A 25752-nucleotide genomic window follows, 5' to 3' on the forward strand; every position below is an offset into this window, starting at 1 on the left:
GAGCTCCCTGGCTAGCTAGTCTTGCCAGATCAGTGAACTCCAGCTTCAGTGAAAGAGCTTGTCTCAAAAAATAATGTGGAGAGTGATTGAGGGAAAAACTTCTGGACACTCATACACACAGAAATGTACACAAACATGCTTATATAGTGTGTGTGTGTGTGTGTGTGTGTGTGTGTGTGTGTGTGTGTGTGAGAGAGAGAGAGAGAGAGAGAGAGAGAGAGAGAGAGAGAGAGAGAGAGAGAGAGAGAGAGACCTAGAACCTTGCGCTATATCCCTAAGGTCCTGTGTTGAATGAGGAGACAGACAGAGAGAGAAAGAGAGAGAGAGAGAGAGAGAGAGAGAGAGAGAGAGAGAGAGAGAGAGAGAGAGAGACCGACCTAGAACCTTGTGCTATATCCCTGAGGTCCTGTGTTGAATGAGGAGACAGAGAGAGAGAGAGCATATCTAGTCAAAGCCTCGGGATATTTGAAGGGCAGTATTTCCCTCCACTTGACAGTCTTCAAGGTTTGCCAAGGATGTCTCAGACAAGACCTGAAGTGACCTGGAGGATTTGGAAGCGAAACAATTGTGGGACAAATAGGTATGTCCAAACAAGAAAGAACAAGAGGTTTCCAGTTCCAGAGCCACATCCCATCTCTTCAGTTCATACGTCATGTGTGCTCATCTCTCCCATCCCCCATGCTTTCCCACACTATATCTGCTAGAGAATCTCCCGGGCTTGTCTAAAGTCACTCTGGTTTTTCCTTAGGCTTTCTACATTTGTAGACAAAGAACTCTACAAGAAAGAGGTAGTGTTGATTTTAATAAAAACAAGCAGATTTTTCTGTTTGGAACAAAAGCAACTTCTCAAAAGAGAAAAATCAATATGATTGTGAGTGCCCAGTGCGTTGGGCTTCACTAGCAAGCGCTTGCATTCTAAGCACTGGCTGCAGGGCAAAGCGGCCTCCCGCTGATGCTCTGTGATGCCCAGGCACACCTCTGGAGCTTGGCATTGTGTGTATTATTGGACTGTTTGCTAAGATAATGTTTATGCTTGTAATTTGTATTGGAGCTTTTTTTTTTTCTGTGTGGCTACTCTTTGATATAGTTATTTTAAGGGGGAAATTAACGTACTAACTTAAATTTATCCAAATTTGTTAAACATCCTTCTCCAGAAAAATGAAACATGGCAGTTGAGACGAAACCCTGAAATCTCCATCTCAGCAGTTTCTCTGGCTTCCAGTGTTAAGGTTTTAAGAGAACTTAAAGGAACCAGTGTCACTGATAGATAATGAAGTCATTTATATTTTAACTTTATTATTTTAGCTCAGGAGCTTGCTGAGATGTAAAGGAAATCTTATGATTTTAATCTTCTCAAAGGACATTGCCAGAAAGACTGTTATTATTATTAGATAATCATAATGGTATGTTCTAGAGTCCTTCTCATCTGACACACCCAGTTCCCCCACAGTCCGCCAGCAAAGCCAGGGAGGGGGGGGGTGGAATAAAGCAAGGACTTGTTTGCCCTCAGAATTTGATTCTGTATCGCTGTGGAGACATGCTGGGATGCGCTTTTCACCTGTGATTACATTTCTAATGTCTGTCAAGGTCTAGCTTCCTTAGTTGGAAAAACCCAGGAAGCATAAAAGAAGCTCTGAGGCCACCCCTTCAGCCACTGACAACTTGGCCTTCTTAGGGAAAGGCAGTGGACACCAGTGCTCTTAAGGAATAAGAGTGAGCCTCACTTTCCCCACCAGTTACCAGGTACACTCATCTTGAAAATGAGAAGTAATTGTGCTTGGAAAGAGATTTTTCAACCTTTCAAAAACACTGCTGCACACTTAGAGATGTTATTCGTACCTCAAAGGTTAAAGCGGGGATTGTGTAGGTAAACAACGGCTGTGTGTACCCATCATTTGATTTGGGGGATGCCTGTAATTTTAGAAAAGTTTGACTTCATGCAGTATGAATGGAGTGCCAAATAAAAAATGTACAAGAAGCCAGTTTATCAGAGCTTCTCTGAGGAGAGAGAGAGAGAGAGAGAGAGAGAGAGAGAGAGAGAGAGAGAGAGAGAGAGAGCTGGAAATCTCCCAGAAGAAAAGCTGTAGGAATGAGCTATAACACAAACCCTGCTCTGGAGGGTGGAAGGATTTATGACAGATGCAATATCCCACTTCAGTAGGAAGTGTATAGCTATTGAAGAGAGACCACAAAATAGTTATGTTGTCATAACATGCAATCTATGGTTACAGGACTGGCCTGATGGGGACTGCTGAGGTGAACAGCTCAAACATGCACAGAGATGGAAGGGGTGTGTGGTTTCACAAATCTCTCATGAAAGAAGGATCCCTGTTACATACCACAGTATCACCTTTAGTGCTTAGGGGTGTGGGCTTCTGCTGAGCACAGGAAGGAATCTGGTGAATGGATCAACAGGGGGAAAGGTCCAAGCTGTGCCGGTACCCATGGCTCAGGAGGCAACAGAAGAAGCCGGACCTCGCTCAGTTCCGCATCATCTTCTTGCTCCCGCTATTCCATTGCATTCCGTTCCATTCTTCTCTCTGCACAGCCTTTGTGTCTTCCCAGGTCATGCCTGCATCCAAGAGAGCTGCAGAAAAACGCAGTCTTCTCTTAGACTGATGGTAGCCATGTAACAATCACAAAACTTGTCTGGGCCTTGGATTCTGAATGCGCCTCAGTTTGCACATGGCCACTGGAGGCTCCTTTTGTGACTCTCAGATATGTCCCAGGTCCCAGTACCCTTACTGATAGCGCCTGCTGCTCATTGGCTGTATTTTGTTATTTTGTCTTCTTCGTCTTCTTTTTTTTTTTTTCCAGAGCTGAGGACCGAACCCAGGGCCTTGCACTTGCTAGGCAAGCACTCTACCACTGAGCTAAATCCCCAACCTCTCATTGGCTGTGTTTTCAGCATCTGCTTCTGCAGACCCTGGTGCTTCTGCAGGGTCAGGTCTCCACCATGTCTCCACCATGTCTCCTCTAGATCTAGGGTCATAGGTCTACTCTCTGGCTCCATTCTGTAAAATAATAAATTTTTAAAAATGACGCACTGGAGGATACGCACGCACGCACTACGTTAAAGCATAAGAGGAGATACACTGAGACTAAAGTCCCACCGTCCTGCAGCACAGCTCAGCCAGGCTTGGCATCGTTCTGTGGCTTATGTTTGACCAGGGCTGCTGCCTTGCGTGGGAAAGGCCTGCTGGACATAAAGAAAAATGACCGATTCCCACTGTTTCCAAGATTGCTGGTACCTAGGGCTGGAGTGATGGCTCAGTGGTTGTGGCGGGTTGAATGTTATTGGCCCCCATAAGCTCCTAGGGGGTGGCACTCTTGGGAGGTGTGGCCTTGTTGGAGGAAGTATGTCACTGTGGGGGCGGGCTTTGAGGTCTCTTTTGCTTAAGCTTTGCTCAGTGTCACAATCCACTTCCTGTTGCTTTCTGATCAAAATGCAGCCCGCACCACATCTGCCTGCATGCTGCCATGCTCCCCATCATGATGATAATGGACTGAACCTCTGAACTGTAAGCCACCATCTCAATTAAATGTTTTCCTTTAGAAGAGCTGGCGTGGCCATGGTGTCTCTTCATAGCAATAGAAACCCTGACTAAGATAGAGGTAAAGAGCACTGACTGCTCTTCCAGAGGACCCAGGTTTTATTCCCAGCACCCACATGGTGATTTACAACAATCTGTAACTCTAGTCACAGGGGATCGATCTAAGGCCATCTCCTGACCTCTGTGGGATCTGAACAAACATGGAGCACAGACTTATATGCAGGCAGAACACCCTTACATATAAAATAAAAATGAATCTTAAAAAAAAAAAAAAGATTGCTGGTACCTGGATAACCAAGCAAGTTTTCTCTGTAGCCTGAGTGCTGTCTTCTTCCACTGTCGGAAGCCACACGCCATCCCTGAATTGGACCCTTCCCGGGGAAGCCATGTTCTGGCCCCTGTGCTCTGGTCCTCTAGGGTATAGGCTCTGTTACTACAAGACTACCTGCAGAGCAGGAGGAAGGCCAGCCACCTCCCAGATTCCCAGAGCCACCTCCCAGATTCCCAGAGCCACCTCCCAGAGTCCCAGAGCCACCTCCCAGAGTCACGGAGTCACCACTCCAGGACATCTCCACAGGGGTTGGAGCGGAAGGCAGATGGAACCTTCCCTGGGGTAGTCCTTGTGAGGAAGGCTGAAAACACAGGTATAAATAAGTCAGGGTCAGGGAGAGTCATGTAACTCTCACTTCCGTTTTCAGGAGATGCAGGTGGATGACAGGGAGAGCCCAGGGCTACCACTTGTGACTCCTGTGCTCTTCACTGACAGGGCTACTTCTAACAAAGGTGAAAGGCCTGTGATGATGAAGGCGCTGGGATCATGAATGGCCTTTTGCAAATTTTTTGTGATTCTTCACCAAGAACACTTCTCGGTTTAATCTATTCTTGCCCAAGAGCCCACCAGACACACACCTGACCTCTTCCACCATAGAGCTCTCCAAACTTTCATCTATCTGGTCTTGGTAAGAAAATGTAGATTCCTGGAGCTCGCGTATTTCACAGAGGAAAAGTGGGGGGGGGGGGGTACAGGAGTCTCTTTTAAGGGAAAAGTGATCATTTGAGCCATGAAGAAGTCGAGTTTCTATTCTTCAGAGCAGAGGGCTCTGTTCGAAGCCAGGTGATTGAAGTCTTTCTAAACCGTCTCACACAAGAGAGTGAGTTTCCTGCTTATCTAAGTGTGCAGCCTCAGGTGGCCAACCCAGCAGGGAGAGAGGCCCAGCCCTGGCTCATCTTGGTGGGCACAGACTCCAGGAGAGGACAGGTTCTTAGGAACCTCCCTAGCAAGTCCTCAAACCAAAAGACTCCCAGCAAAAAAGTGGTTTCAATCCCGCCTTTTCAAACTCCAGGCAAAATAGAAATGGGCGTTGGAAATTATTTTCCGAAGTCTGATATTAATAGAAAATCAGAAGTTAAGACGATGAAGGTAGAGAAATTAGTCAGCCCTGTTGACATGTGCTTTGTCCAAGGAGGAAGTGAAATACATATACATGCACACACACACACACACACACACACACACACACACACACACACACACACAGTGCCCTTTCTCAGGTATCAATCATCTGTTAAGAGAGAAATTAGCTTTTTAAAGGTTACCACATGAAGGGCCATTCATTTGACAAATAAATAGTGTTCCTAGAAAAGCTGCACACTGTGCCAGCCAATATTTACCAAGTATACAGCACTTCAGATGGTACCCCCAAATCACTGGTCCACTTCCGGAGGGTGAGCAGTTCACTTTCCAGAAACCGCTGACTCCTGTGGAACGAGACCAACACCCAGGCTGCTCTTCTCAACAGATTTCAAAATGCAAGAAGGAGCTTTCCTGCCTGAAATTTTATAACCTTTTCCAGATGGGCCGAGGGGTCCGAGTGTATCTTGGTATCCTGTGGGATGCACTTTCCTCAGCCCTTGGGGCTCCACCTACTTAACAGACTTCCCTGAACACCCTGACCAGGCCCCATGCTGTGGTAGAGTACAGAGGAGCAACTCTGGAGACCTGGCCGTTTCCATTTGCCCAAGACCCAGAAGCAGTAGGAAAATCTCTTGAAAGGCCAGTGTGTGCTGAGCTGAGTCCCCTCTCCCATCCCAGCCCTCCTCAGCTGCAGCTGCCACAGCCATGTGGGGAACAGAGCCAGGTCTAAGACAGTGGCCCAGCGTGCTAAGGTTGTTTCTTCTTTTAATTTGCACACCTTTGTCCCAGTAGCCAAAGCAGGCAGCCAGGACACCCACTCTGCAAAGTCCTTGACCTGAGGGCTAAAGGAGGTGCCTCAGAACAACAGTCTGGTGGGACGAAGCCAGCTGAGCCCAGGGTAAGGCTCAGCTCCGGACTCTTGCTTCTCAGAGACATTGAATGTACTAAGAGGAGGGGGTACCTACAAATTACATCTCTGAAAATGACTGTTAAAGGCTGGTGAGTTTTAGACCACTAAGACAGATTTGGTAGAATAGCTGTTTTTGTGAAAAGGAGAGATTTATTTTTCTACATTTAATGATGTCATAAAATATGTATAACATAAAATCCACCATTTTAACCATTTTAAGTACAGTTCCGGTATTAATACCCTGACAAAGTTGAGAGGCCATTAGTACTATTCTTTTCTAGAATTCTTTTGCCATCCTAAACAAGAACTCTGTACCCATTAAATAGTGAGTCTTCCTTCTTCTTACCCCAGCCCCCAGAAACATCCATTCTCCGTTCTATCGCCAGGAAACTGATTCGTGTCAGTGGAAGTGTACATTATTTACACCTTTTAATCTGTCTTCATCCACGGGGTATACTTCATGTCTTTGAAGCTCATCCATATTGCAGCTGGTGTCAGAACTTCCTTCCCTATGAAGGGTGAATAATAATATTCCATTGTTTGTTGCACATTTTATCAGCTGATAGACATTCGAGTCCTTCCTTGGATATTCTATGACTACTGTGAACATTGGCATCTAAGTATCGTAGATTTGTCCTTCGCAGTTTTAGAGAAACGGACCCCCGTTAACTAGACAAAGGTTGAAGAGGCCAGTTATGACCTTGGAGTCCCAGCTCTCTGACAGTGGAAGAGATCCCCATGGCCTGGAGCATCAGGTCCAGGTGATTATTAGGCAAGAATCCTCTGTGGGGGCATTCACTGCAAGTAAAGGCGACCCCTTCCACCTCTGTAAGCTGTGATTCAGTGTAGGGAGTTTCTGCTCTCTAAAGGGCACATGTGGAGGAAGTGATAGCCATGTCAGATGAACCCTCATCTGAGGGAGGGGAAGGAGGTCAGAGGACACTTGTGTGCCAGGATGAGGAGCAGAATATACTGCTGTCTCTAGCCTGAGCCTGAAGTCAGGGGCTGATATACTGCGAAGGTTAGATGGAGATTCGGTGCAGGGTTCAGGAACTCTGTCTAGAGCACAACAGACTGTTTCCTTGGATATAGCATTCTGGGCAGGATGGTGAGTCCACCTTCCTTAGCATGGTCTTTCATGTCTACTGGGGAGAGAGCACTTTCTGGGGAGGCCCAGCCCTAGCCCTACTTCCTTACAAGCTATGGGAGGTCCAGGGATGGATGCGGACACGTGAACACAGAACTCCCCCTGGGGGTTTCAGCACGATTTGTCAGCTTAGGTGGGGATGCCCTCGGCTCCCACTCAATTAGATTCATTCTGCTACTGTTGGGGCTTTCTTATCATTAGTTGAGAAGGTCCTGCCAGAGAATTCCAGTATTCCAGAGTAAGTTTAATTGTGGGTGATTTCATGCTGTCCTTTTTATGTTGAAGCCAGGGGCTTGCATCATAGACCAGTGAATTCAGGGAGGGTTTTATTTGCATGTGAATCATAGCTTTTCCAGCTGAATGTCACTTACTTGGAATTTTCGTCTGATTTTGTTTTTGTTTTTGTCTCTTGGTGTTTTTCCACCGGGCTCTTGGCTTAACCAGAAGAAGAAGGTGGGGGGTGGGCAGGGAGGGCTCCATCTGCCTGGAGCAGGGTTTGAGTTGGCGACTCCGAGGCTGAGTATTATGAATGTGAAAATAAGAAAACGGATGCTTTATTTTGCTTTGAGGGAGGAACCGAAGCCAAGTCAAATCGAGAGCTCTAATTTGGGAATAGTGTTATTACAGGTCATTGGGAGCTGGGTACGAGCTAAATTGGGAGGCCAGTCACATGAGGAGGCAGGGAGAGCAGTCACATGGGGAGGCAGCCGAGGCGCCTTTACAATGAAGTTTTATTTTATTTACTACACGGTTGAAAGGAACTTAGGGCAGATTCAGAACCCACGTCACCTTCGTGGTTGCTGATTGCTCTAGGTCCCGGCCCATTCGCTGTTTTACGCACACGCTAGAACTTCCAATGTGTGTGCCTTCTGGGTCTTTATTTAGGACCTGGAATCCATTCCTTGATGAGTGGAGCAGGCCGTGTGCTAAAGGTTACATGTCTGCTCTCCACACTCATGGCTTATTCCAAGCGGCTTCCTGCCTTCTTCTCTGGTTTCCAAGCCTTTTACACATCAGGATCAAGATAACCTGGATAATCACACACAGGCACACATACAGAGAGAGAGAGAGAGAGAGAGAGAGAGAGAGAGAGAGAGAGAGAGAGAGAGAGAGAGAAAGTCAGAGAGACAGAGAGACAGACAGACAGACAGACACACACACACACACACACACACACACACACACACACACGACCTTTCAGCTTCATTTTCTTTTCTTCAACACTGATACTGCAAATGCCAGTTTAAATTTAAAAAAAAAAAAAAAGATAGATCCCGCCCCCACGGTGGCCAGTTATGAGCAGTCTCTTCCCATTTCCACCTGATTCAGTTGTGTGAGCTAAAATGCTAGGCCTAGTTAGCTGCCTGTGAGATAAGATGTTCAAAAGCTCAAGACTATCTGGAACCAGGGAAGTGATAGCCAGCGCACACGGGTTGTGATCATGGTCCTAAATGGAGCGCCTTACTAAGTGTGTGACAGTCTGCTGGTGCCTCTGCAGCATGTGGGCCAGCAATGCTTGTGATCAACGTTAGGAATAGAAGGTGTGTGGAAACTTTCTATAATAGCAGCCTGGCCATCCAGACCGGCACAGACAAGTGATCAGGGACACTGGCACTGTTTGCCGCGGTACCAGGGCATTATTGGTGTGTGACCCGAGGCAGCTTGCACTGTGCCTCGGTTTCCCACATGGATTTAGAATAGGGAGGCTAAGTTCAGGAGATGTTTGAAGAGTGGGATGTCACCAGGTAAAGAGAGGGAGTGTAGACGTGGCTGTGAGAGTTCACACCACAGCCACAAGTGCGTGAGCAAGCCTAGATGGCTCTTCCCAGCATGGCCCTCTGCGCCTGAAGCCTCTGACATCACAATACCCAGGTGACCACCCAATAATGATGAGCTGCGCCCAGCAGACACCAGAGGAGGGGAGAAGAGGAGGAGGACGAAGTGGAGAGGGAGGAGATGGAGCGATCCCTTATGTGACCTATCATTCCATCCACGCACACAGTTTTCACCTAACATCTGGTTCAAGTGTAATGTTTCCAGCTCCATACAACCTGCACAGCGTCTGTGCCCTCCCCCTCAAACGCAGCACCGTATTATGGTCCTCTAATCAAGAGAACTGCGCTCCTCTCGCTGAGTGTCTGGTGGTTCATCAGCAGACCAGTGAGTTAATACTTCTTCACCAGACGGCTCTCCGGAGCAGCTGTTTAGAGGTAATGTTCTGGCTGCCATGGCTCCGAACAGAGCCATCCCGATCCCCCCCCCCCCCCCCCCCGCGCCCCGAAGGCGGTGCTGTGCTCTGTGAACTGTGTAGAGGCCGTGAGGGTGGGAGTCTGTGGTTAAAAACTACGGCAGCACCGACATTTTTGCCTCACTGTCTTTGTGGCCACCCCCAGGCTGGGTCACACTTTACTGGACAGCACCCTAAAATCCAAATAGGTGTGGTCCTGGCTTCCCTGGCCATCCTGAGAAGGACTTTGTACCCCTTTTCACCGGACATATTGTGATGGTAGAAAAATGGGGAGGTCAGCCCTGTCTTAGAAATATTATGACATTTTGATGACTTGTTTATTATTGTTTTAAACTCCATGACTTCTTGGGGAAAAAAAAGAGAAAGAAAAGAGAAAATCCATGTCGCTCTTGAAGCCCTTCTTCCCATCCCTTCTCCTGGCAAAAATAAAATAAAATAAAATAAAATAAAATAACAAATAAGATGAATCCCCTTTTCTCACCTGGCTTCACATTGCCTTACTTGGGGATTACTGTAATGCTAGAATGCAGAGGCTTCCTCCTGTTAGCAGCTCTCAAACATGAGCCTTGATCTCAGTCATCTGGAAGGATAGTCAAACAGGGTGCTCCTTCAGGAGCTGGGCTGGGACCTAGAGGTGGACTCTGCATCTCTAACAAGTTTCCAGATGTGCAGTCCCCTACCCTGAAGTGGGACTTAAGCCTTTGGACCACTCCCCTTCCCCAGGAAAGAACCAGTAGGAGGGGAGGTCATCCTGATCCTGTGGGGACAGTGGTAATAGCTCATGGTTACATGGTACTCAGGGCGGGCCAGGACTAAGTTATAGGCTTATTTTGCAGCAACAAATAAATAAATAAACAAGCAAACAAACAAATAGATAATAGCTAGTCCAAATGGAGCAAGTTATCTCAATTGACTGTTCACAAAAGTTACAAAAATAACTTGTGATCAGGCATTAAGTCACTGGGAGAGGACTTACTTAGCATCTGTAAAAACCCTGGATTTGACATCCAACACTGCAAATAGGAAGGGGGAGATTTAGTATTTCCGAAGAGGAGAAAACTGAAGTACATCATGACTAACTGAATCGACCAAGTTCATACAGCTCAATAGAAATTCAAGCCCAGATAATACTATGATTTAGGGTCCATCTTTTTATGGCCCACCCCACCTCCAATCAAGTAACTTAGAATACCCAGTCATCTTCTGTAGTTCTTGGAAATGAAGGCCTCCAAAAGGTGCTCCTAGAGTGTAGCTTGGGTGCATAAAACTAGGGTCCTGGATACAGTCCCCAGGTGACTCGCCCACCTCACCTGCATTTCCATGTGAGCAGAGGCAGGAGTGATCCATGGTTTGGAGTTCTGTTGAGCATGTGACTTAGAGGTGCTTGGTGGGAAGCTGCTGAGGGCGTGTTTGTAGGGAAAGGCTGGTCCTGTCTTCTGGGGCCCCACATGCCATTGCCAGTTCTGCCTTGGTTTCAACTGTTGATACTTAGCATTGTCGTAAGGCGGTATCTGAGGAGAAGGGACAGATTGTTGCCGTCAGCTATCCTAGAAAAATGTATGCATCTTTTTCAATCCGTCCAGTCCAACAAGACTGTATGGTGGGCCTCAATGTAGAGGAAAGAGCAGCGGATACAGTAACAGGAAGTAATATCCTTACTCTCAGGAAACAGGAGCATGACTAGAGAGAATCATATGGCCAGGTCCGTCATTGAGCTCAAATATGTGATGGCTAACGTGGGAAAATGAGATTGGGGGTGGGAGGTAGAATCTTCCACCGATACGAGGGATCAGCGGGAGGGGCAGAAGGAGGGAGGGAGGAAATTTGGGTATGTACAAGGTACGTGTCCAGCAGGGAGTAGCTAATGTCAGAAATAGGATTTAAACAGCTGAAGGCCATCTCTGCTAGCACAGGGACAATAGATCCGGGTCCTGGTGGGTTGTGCTTCTTGCCAAGGAATGTGTTGGATCTTCTAGGGAGCTAAAAATCTTTCTCCATCAGAAAACAACTGCCTTTTACAGCATTGCCTTTGGTTCCCAATATGGAAGCCTCCTTTGGGGTGGTTCCCTACTCCTGTTATCTGATTCTCTTCAAATTATCTTCATTGAAGTCCTTTCTGTGGTTTTAGCACATTCTCCCAGCTCTCCACCGATTTCATTTGAAAAGGGCAGGTTCTGGTGACTGAGATGGAAGATAAGTATCAGGTTAATAAGTGCACCCATCTCTACAGATGGTGGTGTAAAAGGTACATTAAAACAAAGTGACACACTACTGCTGTCATCTTCGGCTCAGGACCAGTGAGGCTTGAGTTTTGCATTATCTTTCTCCTCACTGGGCCATGTCCTCAAGATCTGGAGGTAAGGATGAGGCCAGTAGGCAAGTTTCTAAAACCCCTGGACATAGAAGCGTTGTTTCTCCTACCTTCTGCCATAACATTCAGGTTTATCTCCTGGAAGGGGCCCCTCCCAGCCAGATCTACCCTCTCTATCTTTTCAGCGGTGAGATAGGGCAGCTCGTCACATTGGTCTGCTGGCCCTGGGCTATTGAGAAGACAGAGCTTGTTCCTGTCTGGACGCTGCTGCCTGGGCCCGCTTTTCCACACTCTGTTCTTTCTCCCTTCCCGTGACTCCCCCACCCTGCCCCTATTTTTGTGTCTTCCTTTCTTGCAGACTTCTAGACAGCATCCTTCAGGATGCATGAGTCACAGACATTCTACCTGCGGCCTCCGTTTCATCTTCTGCAGTTTCTCCCCAAGCTAACTGAAGTGAGAGGTCCGCCTCTGAGCTCTGCTCCAGCCACTGACCTATAGTTTTGCTTAGTTTCGTGCCCCAAAGAGGGGAAATGCCCACAGCCTTTTCATCCTTCACTGTCCCCTTTCCTAGTGTCCTTGCTGCTCTCTGCCCCCAGGACTTCAACTTTTAGAGGTAGTTCCCCTTCTTAAAAAAAAAGATCTGAAACTTGAATGCATCCCCACACCTAGTAACCTGAATGAGTCTGCAGCACAAGTGATCGGCCCTTTTCTGCTTACCTTTGCATACATTCTCAGAATGACCACTTGGGAATGGACCAGGAAGGGAGGTGTGCCTCTCACTCCCTCTACAGGACTGTCTGTGGAGCACAAATGGGTGTGTTCCAGGATCACCTAACTCTGTTCTTGTGGTTAACCAGGACCTTCATCATGCAATGCATAGTCAGTTTGTGACAGATTCAAATATCCTACCTAAATAAAATTGTTCCTTCTCCATGGAATGACTTATATGTGTAAAGTACTTCAGATTTAATGCCTAAATGCATAATATATAAACTTCACTATCAACACCTCCAACATGCATATTGTAGGGATATCAAAGTGTTGTTCCTTAGTGACAGTATGTATGTAGTTACACACCATAACATAGGCTCACACATTCACACTTACACACTGGAGTCCCAACTCTTCAGATGGAACATTGTGTCTATCGGTTGGCCAGCAACTTCGTTTCGATTAGAAAGTGTGGGACCCATTGAAATGACAGTCTAGATTCATTTTAAAAAGCAGGTTCCTGGTGTCAGGGTGGAACACATTGGCTGTAATTTTCCCCATATTTCCTAGGGCTAACTCCTACTGTGTGGATGCTAACTATCCAGGTTGGCCCACATGATCAAGCCTGAACTGTCAAAGTTCTTTTGAGGACTGCTCAGTCTTCCAAGATTACCCACCCTGCAACTGCTCCTCCTGGACAGTCCCAGGCACTTAGGCCTTACCTTGTCTAAAGCTATCTTACATTGCAGCGGACATTGTAGAGCCTGGATACTATGGACTTCTGTCAGAATTCTTTTTTCTTGTACTTTCCGTGAGACCATGCCCAATGCTCGTGCAGTATGGCTAAGCATGCCTTCAGCACAAGGATTCATTATTTCAAAGACTCAGAGCATCCCTTCATCCTGTAGGGGGTTTGGTCTGGGGTGAGGTGAAGATGGGTGAGGGCAGAAACTCAAGCCTTTCTAGAATTTGCAGTCTCCCTTCACAGAGGCTTCCTAGGCTAGCAGCCCTGTGAGTGGCGCTGACAAAATTGCATCATGTGGTTGTCATGAGCAAGGGAATGGTCTCCAAGAGTTTAGGAGACCCGTTCCTAGCAAGTTTTATTAAAACTGTCACCATTCAGACGTAAAACAATCTTGATGCAATGCCATTTGGGATTGCTTTTCTTTTGTTCAACAGGCATTTGCAAAAGAGTTGTATTATTAAATAAGTTTAATTCTGCTATGTCGGCCTCTCAAATCTTTTTTTGTGAGGATGATTTTAATCAGTGTTGGTGACAGTCAGGGGAGCACCCAGGATCTCTGTTCTGTGGCCGACTTTTCCACCCCAAACAGAATGCTAAGGAAGGGGTGCGGTAAAGACCTGGAAATTGAACTGTTTTGTTTTCTCTTATATGTCATTCTTATTTGACTTGAAAGCTAAAACCAATCAGAATACCGCAGTGTAACAGTGTCTGCTATTTGAAAGAATTTTCCAGAAAATAACATTTTGAGTAAAAAACCCCCAAAGTCAGGTTGGAGAGAGGGCTTGGTACTAAAATATCATCAGACAAATAATGCCAGAAATAATCTACAGCCATTAAAAAGTGGTTCCAGAGGAAATGTTAAGACATGGGGAAACGGGGAGCCCATCACAGCCTCCACAGAGCTAGCATTCCAACGGATAGGGGCAGAAGTCAGATAAAAAACATCCAGCAGGCCACACAGGGCTAACACTGTGGGAAGTAAAGCCGAGCCAGGGATGAGGGAGGGGAGGGTGAGATGGTGAGGCGGGCAAAGTCAGTGTGAACAAGGTTTCGTTAGAAACGTGATGTTTGCACACAAAAGTGAGCTGATAGGTGCCTCATGTGGGTCAGGGGGAAAGTGCTCAGGAAAGAGAAAACACCAAGTACCAAGGTTCCGAGGGGTGTGAGCCTGACATGTTAAAGGGTTCCGAGGGGTGCGTGTGTCTCTGACGTGTTAAGGGAGCTGGGCGGAACAAAAAGCATGAGGGGCAGAAGCAGCGTGTTGGTCCATTTCCTACTGCCCTAGCAAAGTGCCAGAGACTTGGTACCGTATTACAAGGAAAGGAGATTTCTTTAACTCACAGATTTGGAGACTCAAAGTCTAAGAGTAGACCAAGTCCAGCCCAGTGGGTTGAGCCTCTGGTGAGAACTTGTGGTGAATGGTATCACAATGGGGAGAGTTGTGTGGCAGAGAACCCTTGATGGTGAGACAAAAAGCTAGAAAGTCAAGGGATGAAGTCTGTCATGGGCCCTAACAAGGTCCCTACAAGAACTATGTCAGGTCCTTCTGGAGACAGTTATCTATCATCTGGAGACAGAATTAACTTCTGACAGGGCCCTATCGCTTTTAGAAGTCACAACACTTCTGTTCTACCGCACTGGACCCGGTCTTCCAGCATGTGAACCTCTGGGCCATCCTCAAACCATACCCAAATCATAGCAGATGGGTAGCACTGGAATCTTTAATCTGGAGAGTGACCTATCAACTAGTCTTAAAAGATCTTTCTTGCAAAATGATGGTTATGATTCCTAATAGACTTTGCTGATGATTGAGTGGAATGCCAAAGTATGTTCAGATTCTGGATATATTGTAAACATGCTAACAGATTAGACATCTGGAGAAAGAAAGAGAGAGACGAACTATCTTTGGACATGTAGCTTTGAGACTCTGTGAATGTAGCTTTGGAGGGTGCAGTTGAATCTATATGTCTAGAGGTCAAGGGAGACATCCGGACTTCAAACACAAATGTGGGAGCTTTCCACACAGTCCCAGGCCAGAGGTGAGAACCCAGGCAGGTGGATGGGGAAGTTGGCTTGCTGTATACACTCTCTGGAAATGGGTGCCCCACCTCCGAAAGTCAAAAATAGCCAGCAGGGGTCAGAAAGCGAAAGAGAATCACAACCCTTACTTGAGCCCTTGGCTGAGAGACCTCAGGATGAGTTCCCAGCTGGCCTGAGTCTGTTGGGAGCAAAGGAACCTTCCTGGAGCATCCTGCTGTGCCGGGGCCTGGTGCAAAATCTTGCAGATGGAAGGTCCTTGTTGAAGAGACGGCCCTCCTCCCCACACCCCGACCACTTTTTAGTGGTCACTGAGCCATTTCGGGTGTTTCCTGAGGTCAGAGGGTCCTGATTGCTGCTCCTTGAACATGACCAGGTGCCCACGAATGACCAGCATCTGTAAGCCTCCTGCTTGCAGAGAAGGCTGTCATACTTCATGGCTCTACCATAGAGATCCCTGCCTTCTCTCGTGAGTTCAAGGAGCAGAAGACGCTTAAGTGAAATTCTCTGAGTCTTTCCTGTGTGTATACAATGAAATATGGCCACATCCGCCTGCCATGTCCCCACTCCAACTCACTTCAGAGTTCTCCTGCCCCACTTCATGTCCTATTAAAAAAAGAAATCCACTAAGTCCAGTTGGTGCTGCCCGTCTGTGCATATGTATGGGGTTGTCTCCTTGAGCTACATACATCTGGCAGCCTGCCAGTAACCACACCTCCAAAGATGAATTGGTTCTCCCGTTCCTGGCAATTATTAATTGCTGATAATTCCTCATTTTGGGGGTGGAGTCTCATGAGCTCCACCCACATCGATGCCGGAATTTTGGCTGTCTTGATCTTATGCAGGTAACCATAGCTGCCAATAGCAGTATCCTGTCCAGAGGCAACACTCGACAGCACTCCCCCACATCCCTCAGCTCTCACCTTCTTTCACTTCCTCTTCTGAGAACTTCCCTGAGCCTCAGCAGGCATTGTTTGTTTTTACAGAACAATCATGAAGCCCTTTGTATTAGTTAGCCATTGCTGTGTAGGAAGTTACTCCTGGGGGCTGGGGAGATGACTCAGTAGCCAAGAGCATTTGCTGACTTTCCAAAGGACTGAGGTTCAACTCCCAGCACCCACATGGTGTCTCACAACCAACCATAATCCCAGTTTCAGGGAATCAGACACCCTCTTCCGACCTCTGAGGGTACCAGACACAAGCGGTGCACAGACATACATGTGAGTGAAACATACATGTAAAATAAATAATCTTTTTTTTAAAATTACCCCCCAAACTTAATGGCCTAACCTAATAATAGCCTCGTTGGGTCGCTCAGGTCCAAAGTCTCTGGCCACGTCACTGTCGTGACACTTACTGGAGCTACTAAAGTCCTTTCAAGATGGCTCGTTGATATGACTGCCCAGCCTGTCCTGACTTAACGGGAGGCCCGAGTTCTCCTCCCCTGGAGATGCCTAAGCATCTTCATAGTTGGTGTCAGTGGCTTCCCCCACAGCAAAAGGGAAGAGAGAGCAAGGTGGAAGCTGCAACACTTCTCATCAAGACGCCGCCGCCGCCGCTGCCGCCACATTATTAGTCACACAGGTGTATGCCAGTGTCGGAGAGTGCACAGGGTGTGAATGCCAGGACTAGAGGGCCAGTGGCGACAAATTTGACAAATGAGAGAGATGCTTCCTGTCACCTGACTCCTTTCTAGAAGGCACCGCTGTTACGATAGGGCCTTGGTACCTCTAGCTATTTAGACCCCTCATGATAGCTGATGTATCAGCACAGTTTGAAGACCCCCACCAGGTTACCCAGATTATTCTCCCAGCTCCAGGGGATACTTTGAGAGACAAGTAGTAGGGGCCAACACGGGAGTCTCACCACTGGCATTCTGCATTTGCCATGTTTATCCTGGTTTTGGGGGTGCCCTATGTCAGCTTTCATCCCTATTAAATGATGTCACCATTTGCGTTTTGAGTCATTCCGAGTTGTACTAACCTTAGAAGCCTCTTGTTCCTGGGGTGTCCAGGGTCAAGTTTGTGATGTAACTTCCAACCAGGAGGATTTAACCGTGAAAACCCACTGGTGCCATTGCTTTATAGCACATTTATTTAGCCATTCCTCACGCGCATGTGCACTTAATTCCCAGCCATTTCTCGCATGAACAGATCGTCTAAATGCACTTGTGAGAAAGCCTTTTTATGGTGAATGTTATTAAACTGAAAACAGGGGTATAATAAAATAGCAATTTAAGGGTAATTTACTAACAATTGCAGCCTTTTAAACACTGACATACGATTGTATGGCGATAACATCGAACTTGTCACTCCAAGAATTACGGGACAGCTTCCCAATCCTCATGGTCTTTAACTATAACTCTTTCAATTTTTCTTTTACTCGTACTTTTTACTCCTATGTCACTGGACTAAAAATTAGAAGCCATTAACTTTGCCCCACATTAAATACCCATCACATGGGCTTCTTACTCAGAGAAAGTACCCAGAGGACGGAAAGACCAGCTGGCATCCTCAAAACTCAAAATTTTGGACTTTAGTTTCCCATGTTCCCTGCCTGTACGTGCTGATGTTGTGGGGAGTCAGGGAGAAACTGAGTCTCAGAGGTGATCAACCACTGGACAATGGTGAGGGTTCCTGGCTTGTCCCCAAGAAGGGATAATCTGCCTAATACAAACCTCAACACAGATTCCCTTACTCTCTGGAAGGGACATAGACACAGCAAAGAACATTAGTGGGCATCTAGCGAGATTTAGCCAACATGTCCCAAGCCTCCCCATGTAGGATCTGGCTTCTGTTTGATGGTAGAGATGTTCCCTATTGTAGTATTATCCTTGATGCTCATGCTGCGAGGCCGACGGTTGCTGTCGAGAAAGCAGGGAGGTAGACCCTGAATGCTGGCTTGGTCTTTGACTTGGGGAACCATTGTTGACAAGATGTACTGAAAATCCAGATAATCAGCACACATTTTCCTACAGGCAGACCACCACAGGAAGCCAAATTATAATCAGAAACCATTTTCTAAGCTGCCCTTAAAAATCTCCGCCCCCTAATGTGGACGTAGCTCAAATCCGAGTAATCAGTTCATTCTTTCCCTGAAGGCATCTAGGGAGCTAACCCACAGTCTACCATTGTCGTTGAGCGGAAAATCAAGGTGAGGGAGGCATTTAGTAGCAGCAAATTAGTGTCCTAGGTCTGTCTCAGAACAGGGACAGAACTATCACAGGGACCTAACATTCAGAGCAACATGGCTAAAGCTCCCTTTTTTCTTGGACTTTAGTTTCCCATGTTGCTGCCTGTCTGTGCTGATGTTGTGGGGAGTCAGGGAGACACTTGGGTGGGTATACATTGGTTATCTTTGGCCATGAAACAAGCTACTCAAAGCTGGCCACTTATACATATGTAATCACACACTGTTTTTGTGGCTCTAGAAATCTGTGGCTGTGGCTCAGGGTCCCTCAGAATGCTGTCTGGAGCTCTATTCATATGAAAACTAACAGGACTGAGATCTCCTTTGCAAGGAGGCACCCTTACATGGCTAGAGCCTGGGGCGGTGGACATTGCCAGAAGGTCTCTGTGCTATCTAATCTTATGTCAATTTGACACAAGCTAGAGTCATCCAGCTAGAGAGGAGGGAGCCTCAGTGGAGAAAGTGCCTCCACAGGGAGGTGGTGGCATGTACCTTCAATCCCAGCACTCAGGAGGCAGAGGCAGGCAAATCACTGAATTTGAGGTTAGCCTGTTAGACAGAGCAAGTTCCAGGATGGCCAGGACTGCATAGAGAAACCCTGTCTTGAAAAATCAAACCAAAACAAAACAAAACAAAAAACCCAGGAGAAAATGCCTCCATAAGATCCGACTGTGCTCAAGACTGTAGCGCATTTTTCTTAATTAGTGATTAATGGGGGAGGGCCCAGACTTTAATCCCAGCATTTGGGAGGCAGAGCCCAGCCTATCTCTGAGTTCGAGGCCACCCTGATCTACAGAGTGAGTTTCAGGGACAGCCAAGGCTACATAGAGAAACCCTGTCTCAAAAACAAACAAACAAAAAAAGAGCAAGTCGGTGAGCAGCACCCCTCCAAGGCCTCTGCATCAGCTCCTGCCTCCAGGTTCCTGCCTTGTGGGAGTTCCTGTCCTGACTTCCTTCAGTGATAACAATGAAGTGAGTGGCAGTGTTAGCCAAATAAACCCTTTCCTCCTCCAGTTGCTTCTGGTCATGGTGTCTCATCTCAGCAATAGTCACCCTAACTAAGACATCCTTGGGGGGAACTCTGAAGCTACACAATGCCATCTCCAACCACACTCCATCTGCTGCCTTGCAACTCACTAAACCACACCCCACCCCCAGCCCTCAAGAGGATGAGGCTCCCTTCCAAAGACAAGTGTCCAAAGAAATTAGGAGCATCCTAACCACCCCCCCCCACACACACACACACGCGCGCACACACACACACACAGCATCCTCTCCATGGTCTCTGCAGCTCCTTCTCTTACATTTGCACAGCTTCGTAACTATAGGTACATATTTATACACAGTCGATATAATGACTAGACCCCCAATACTAACGTAACTAGCGTACGGCCATTCTCGTGTGATAGCTGCCTGTATCTTGAGCTAATTTGTCTACCTCCCTTCTGCCTCTTCACTAGTCAGGGGGATCGATGACAACTTAGTTGCTCCGCCCACGCGCCTGTCTTCATCCGTAAGAAAAGGTTAGTTATAAGACCTGCCACCCCACCCCCGCTGGCTAAGCTTCTTGAGAGGATTCAATGCGTAATTAAATGCCCAGGGCTTACACGAGATTCTGGCCCGCAGAAACCACTCAATACTGTCAGCTGTCAGCAAGGACAGCTACAGCAACAGAAGTTCGAGCCAGGAGGTGTGGTTAGCCTCAGAGAGCTGAGCTGCCTTATAGCGGAGTCCCTGGTGGGGGCGGGAGGGGGTGGGGGAGCAAAAGCCACGATTGTCTTCCTGGCCAACACCACAACCTCAAACCATCGGAGGGCAATTTCAGCCCTAGAAGGGACTGGGGCCGGAGACCCCATTTCCCTTCTCTGCTGCGCCTCCTCCCTCCGAGTCCTGGGTTGATCCCTGGCAGAAAGCGGTTGCTGGAGATAACATGTTTTCACCTGTACTCTGAGTTCTGTTTATGTTTTATTTTTGTTCCTGACTTTTTTTTTTTTTTTTTTTGGATCAACCTTTTGTGTGGGAGGGCAGAATATTTAAACAGGGAAGTGGCCTAGCAGGAAGCTAGGAAGTTTTTCAGCCTCATGCATTTTTATTAAAAGTTGTTCCCAAAAATGTAATTTTAAGCGTACGTGTGCACCCTGCCTGCCCCTGCTCGGTTGGCTTATGACACTTCTGTTCTTCCTCTGGGGCCTTTTGTTTCCTTCCTGTGACTCCCGAGACCCTTGGAGAGACCGACTAGATTTCTTTTCCTCCTAAATGTCGTCGTCACGTGAAGCGTGACAGACTCCTGGCTCAGGCCTGTCATCCCAGCACCAGAGAGGCTGGAGCGGAAGGATGCCTGTGAGTTGGAAGCCAGATTGACCCACACAATGAGACTTTGCTCTCAACACAAATAGACAAAAATTACCTCAAACTTCAACAAAAACCAGAAAATGGTGCCTGGTCTTTGCTGACAAAGTATAGGTAGAATGGAGGTATTAAGATGAGTTTTACTTATCCCCCAGACCCCCTTTAAAAGAGAGGTCTCACCTAGTGGGGCACATGGAGTTCTTAGATTGGTGGCGATTAGCTAGAGAGTTAGGAAGGACCTCCTGAGGTCATCTACCCCGTGCCTTTCCCCATCCAAGCATCTCTGGCCTGTGCTGGCCTACTCACCAGCCACACCGGGTCCTGAGCATGGCAACATGGTCCATTCAAGGGGGGATGTTGTCGGCGATAACATACATCCTGGATTTCAAAGACGGAACTCGAGTCGAAAGAGGGTGAATGTCTCCCTAAAGATCTGTGTGGATCACGTGTTGAAATGGTATTTCAGAGTTGGGTTAAATAGCTTGTTGCTCTTCTGAAATTTGACGACTGCGACGTTTCAGGCTCTATACGTGGCTGTTGTCTTACTTTGAAACTATGCTGTTGGCTCACCCAGCCCTGATAGTATTCAGATGCGCCTCCCCCCGCCCCCCAGCAGGGATTCTAGAACCTTCTACCAGGACCCCTCTGTGCCTTTCATGATTCTGGCTACCCATTTCTTCTCTGTAGTCTCACCTGGTCTTCCTTCAGGTTTGCGGCTTCTGCTTCACACTCTTCAGCATCCTAGGGACCACCCCCCCTACCCCCCCACCCCCCCCCACCCTCACAATGGAGAGAGTCCAATATCACTTCTTACTGTAAGGGCCGTAACTCCATTCCCCACCCCCCACCCCCTTTCACTTTGTCTTTTTTCCAACATGGTGACATTTTTAATGCCTTCCCTTGGGCCCTCCCTGGTTTCTCTACTTATTTGAAAAACTAAATGTCCAAAGGCACTTACCTCATCACTGATGATGGGTCTGACAGATGCAGAGAAAAAAGAAGGGATTGTCTCTCTCCATTACGCACTCAGCTGGTCTTTGGGATGCTTTATTCCTTTTAATCCAAGGAAGGCAGAAACTGTTGGTTCCACCCATGACTGATTAGGCAGCGGAGGCCCAGAAAGGTTAAGCAATGTAACAAAATTCCACTACAAGTTAAGTGGGAGGTCTAGGGTTAACTCCCATGCCCGACTCCCAAGACCATGCTCCTTCGTTAGACATGCCTGCCGTGTGGATTGGTTGGTTAACTTTGTTACTGTAACACAATACCCAAGAGAAAATCCACTTGAAAAGGCGAAAGGTTTATTTTGATTCTCAGTTTGGAAGATTCCAATCCATAATGGGTGGTGAAGGAGACTCTCCCGTCCCTCACGACAGCCAGGAAGCAAAAAGAGAGAAAGATGAGGTAGGGTTCTATTATCCATTTCAGAAGCATATCTCAAAGTGACCCCAAAAACCTGCTAGTAAACTCCATTTTAAATATCTCCAAAGTGGGGAGCAAGTCTTTAACATAGGACCTTCAGGGAACTTAGATGAAGCCACAACACTGAGGTTTTTGTTTTTTAATTAGTGTGAAGAGGCCTTGGTACATGCCAATGAGTTTGTAGCCTATAATAACTCCTTCCAACCTGAAGGCACTGTGTGAAAGACAGTGGGGATACTCAGCTCTGTGGCTAACTGTCCACCTCCAAAACAAGCAGGCCGAGTGCATCCTTTGCCGTTGGAGGGAGACAGCGAAGGAGGTGTTAAAAATCTGTTGTTTGCGTGCATGACCCTCGAGGAAAGCAGTCCATGAAGTGAGGCATTCGGGACGATGACTGGGCAGAGTGGTTCACGTCTGCTGTTCCAGCACTGAGGAGGCTGAGACCGAGGGTCACCCATGAGTTTGAGGCAAGCCAGGGCTTCAGAGTGAGAGAGGCCCTGTCTCAGAAAACAAAAAGGCAGACACTGAGGTCCCACTTGTCTGAGGTACCTAGAATAACCGGGTTCTTGGGGACAGGAAACGGAATGGTGACTTGCCAAAGGATGGGAAATGGAGTGGGAGGTTTTTGTTCGGATAAGGAAGGACTTTCTATCTGGAAGGTCACAAAGGTGGACAGGTAGGTTGCATGTTATTGTGAGTGCCCTTAATGACACTGAACTGCAGGTTGAAAAGGCTTACCATGATGCGTATTTTGTCACAGTAAGACCAGAAAGGCTGTGAGTTCGAGGCCAGCCTGGGCTACCAAGTGAGTTCTAGGAAAGGCACAAAGCTATACAGAGAAACCCTGTCTCAAAAAAAACAAAAAAACAAACAAAAAAAAAAAAAAAGGAAGAAAGGAAGAGAAAGAGAAAGAGAAAGAGAAAGAGAAAGAGAAAGAGAAAGAAAGGAAAAGAACAAAGAGGTCTTGTGTCTGGCAAGATGGCCCAGGTGGTAAAGTTTGCTTGTAAGTATGAGGACCTGAGTTCAATCCCAGGAACCCATGTAAAAATGCCAGGCATAGAGGTGCATGGTTGTCATGCTGGCCCTGGGGAGGCAGAGATAGGAGGATCCCTAGGGTTCACTGGCCAGCCAGCCTAGCCTAGTTGTTGAATTCTGGGGAGAACTTGTCTCAAAGGATGTAGATGGTGGGCCTTAGGATAGCATCCGATGTTGTCCAAGGTCCTCTACGAACATGAGCATACACATGCATACATGTGCTGTACTCAAGCACCCATACCAGTAAAATGTTTAAATTAAAAATAAAGTATTTAAAAAAAAAACCTACAAACATCTTCATATAAAGATAAATAACCTACTAGTGTGATCCAAGGTGTCCCTGGAGCTGAACTGGGTTTCTTTGCTCTGTGTTCTTTTCTTTTCTTTTTTCTTTTTCTTTTCCTTTTTTTTTTTTTTTTTTTTTTTTTTTGTTTTTTTGAGACAGGGTTTCTCTGTATACCTTTGTGCCTTTCCTGGAACTCACTCTGTAACCCAGGTTGGCCTCGAGCTCACAAAGATCCTCCTGCCTCTGACTCCAGAGTGCTGGGATTAAAGGCGTGCGCCACCACCACCCTGCTTGAGTTATTTTCTTATAAGAAAGTCCCAGCTGGTAGAACTGAGATTTGGAGACAAGTGTCAGGTCCTTTTGCCCTGACATGTTCTTCTGTGTAGGAAGTTGAATCAGCTTCGCACACATCCTTTCTCAAGCACTTAAGACAGTTTCAACAGATGTCGGGACTGGGAAGGCAGCTTCACTCCATGAATTCCTCCTTGTGGACCCCCAGCTGATGGAAATGTGTTTAGCCCTGGCCCTTGTCTGTCTAAGGTTGTGCTTAGTCTTATCAAAGAAGGAAGACACAGCTTCCAATTCTCTTTAGTTGGTCTTTGGAGACATGAATGAGAATTAGAGACTCTAAACATCTAAGCATTTGTTTGTTGAATTTTTAAACCTTTTTTTAAAATGGAGATTGTGTTTATTTTTATTTTATGTATATGTGTTTGCCTGTATGTATGTCTGTGTACCGTGTATGTGCGAAGTGCCCGAGGAAGCCAGAAGAGGACGTCAGATGCCCTGGGGCTGGAGTAAGGGACAGCTGTGAGCCACTTTGTGGGTGCTGGAAACTGATCCTAGGTCCTCTTGAAAAGAAGCCAAGTGCTCTCAACCACTGAGCCACCTCTCCAGCCCCAATAATATAGTTTTCTGAGACAAGGTCTCATATAGTTCATGCTGCCCCTAACTTCCTAAGGAATAGTGGGTGACCTTGAACTTCTGATCCTCCTGTCTCCACCATCAAAGTACTAGGACTACAGGTGTCCACCACTATACCCAGTGCAAAGGATCAAGCCTAAGGCTTGTGAATGCTAGGGCCGCATTCTACTTCCTGCACACTCTTAAGAATTTTTGAACTATCTCTCACTGAAGTCCCTGGCCCCTGAAAACCTTAGGCCAGCTAACCAATCTCATATAGAGGGAGTCTTGAGAACATAGGCAGGGTGTCTAAGCTGGGACTCTTAAGTCACAGAAATTCAGAGTGCAGTGTTTAGTGGGATCGTGGGTGTATTTGCTCATGTGTCCTGTGTACTTTTCCTTCCAGGAATCATTAACCAATGGCAACAGGAATCCAAGGATAAAGTGATTTCCCTTCTGTTAACTCACCTGCCTTTGCTGAAGCCAGGAAACCTCGACGCAAAAGCAGAGTATATGAAACTGCTGCCCAAGATCCTGGCGCACTCTATCGAACACAACCAGCACATCGAGGAGAGCAGGCAGCTGCTGTCCTACGCTTTGATCCACCCGGCCACTTCCCTAGAAGACCGAAGTGCTCTAGCCATGTGGCTGAATCATTTGGAGGACCGTACATCGACCAGCTTTGGCAGCCAGAACCGAGGCCGCTCGGACTCTGTGGATTATGGACAGACGCACTACTATCACCAAAGACAGAACTCGGACGACAAGCTCAATGGATGGCAGAACTCTCGGGATTCTGGGATTTGCATCAACGCCTCCAGCTGGCAGGACAAAAGCCTGGGGTGTGAGAATGGCCACGTGCCCCTCTACTCTTCCTCATCTGTCCCCACCACAATCAACACGATTGGAACCAGCACAAGTACGAGTAAGTCCCCCTGGAACCCCTTTAATGCATTCTGGTTTGGTGATTTGCTGTGTGTAGCACGTCCTGCTGACATCGTCTGCTCTGAGCACCCTGTAACCCTGGGAGAAGAGGGCTGGTGGCAGTCGGCTGTGGGAGAGGGCTCTTTGGACCCGGTATTTGTTGCTCTTTGGCTCTGGAAAGATGAAAATTCTGGGCAGGTTAAAATGATGGATGGTCCAAGATTGGGGTTTAGACAGACCAAAAATAAAGAAATGAGAGAAGAGAGAGTCAATGGTGAAAGAAGGAACCATTCTGTTTCCACAAATAAAAATGCCTTTCACCCTGGGGCTCAGGGATTTGCAGAGACATTGAGTTACTGTGTGCTTCTCTGCAACTGACATTAACCCATGGTTGACCAGCCAGCCTCATGGCTTTGTGCATTGTCTCCTCCTCCTCCTCCTCCTCCTTCTCCTCCCCTCTCCTCCTCTTCTTTTTTTTTTTTTTAATATGTTTTTCTTTTTTTAAAAAGTTACCTGAAAGGTCTCTTCTCCTTGTATTTTCTGGCTGAACCCCCAGATGTTGGGTGT

At 47.1% G+C, this 25752-nt stretch overlaps 1 protein-coding gene across 7 annotated transcripts in view; it reads left to right on the forward strand.

Moving 5' to 3' along the window:
- Samd4a (sterile alpha motif domain containing 4A) overlaps positions 1-25752 on the forward strand; it is a 220867-nt gene that overhangs the window by 113360 nt on the left and 81755 nt on the right. For 5 of the 7 annotated variants that reach the window (XM_076544845.1, XM_076544843.1, XM_076544846.1 and 2 more), the window contains one exon: positions 24668-25186. In XM_076544845.1, coding sequence (XP_076400960.1) covers positions 24668-25186 — 519 coding nt within the window. Of the gene's footprint in view, positions 1-8903; positions 9236-24667; positions 25187-25752 lie in introns of those variants that run through there. The other 2 variants (XM_042284724.2, XM_076544847.1) reach the window with 2 other exon arrangements.

Source organism: Peromyscus maniculatus, chromosome 9 (assembly GCF_049852395.1).
Source record: "Peromyscus maniculatus bairdii isolate BWxNUB_F1_BW_parent chromosome 9, HU_Pman_BW_mat_3.1, whole genome shotgun sequence".
Lineage (NCBI taxonomy): Eukaryota > Metazoa > Chordata > Mammalia > Rodentia > Cricetidae > Peromyscus > Peromyscus maniculatus.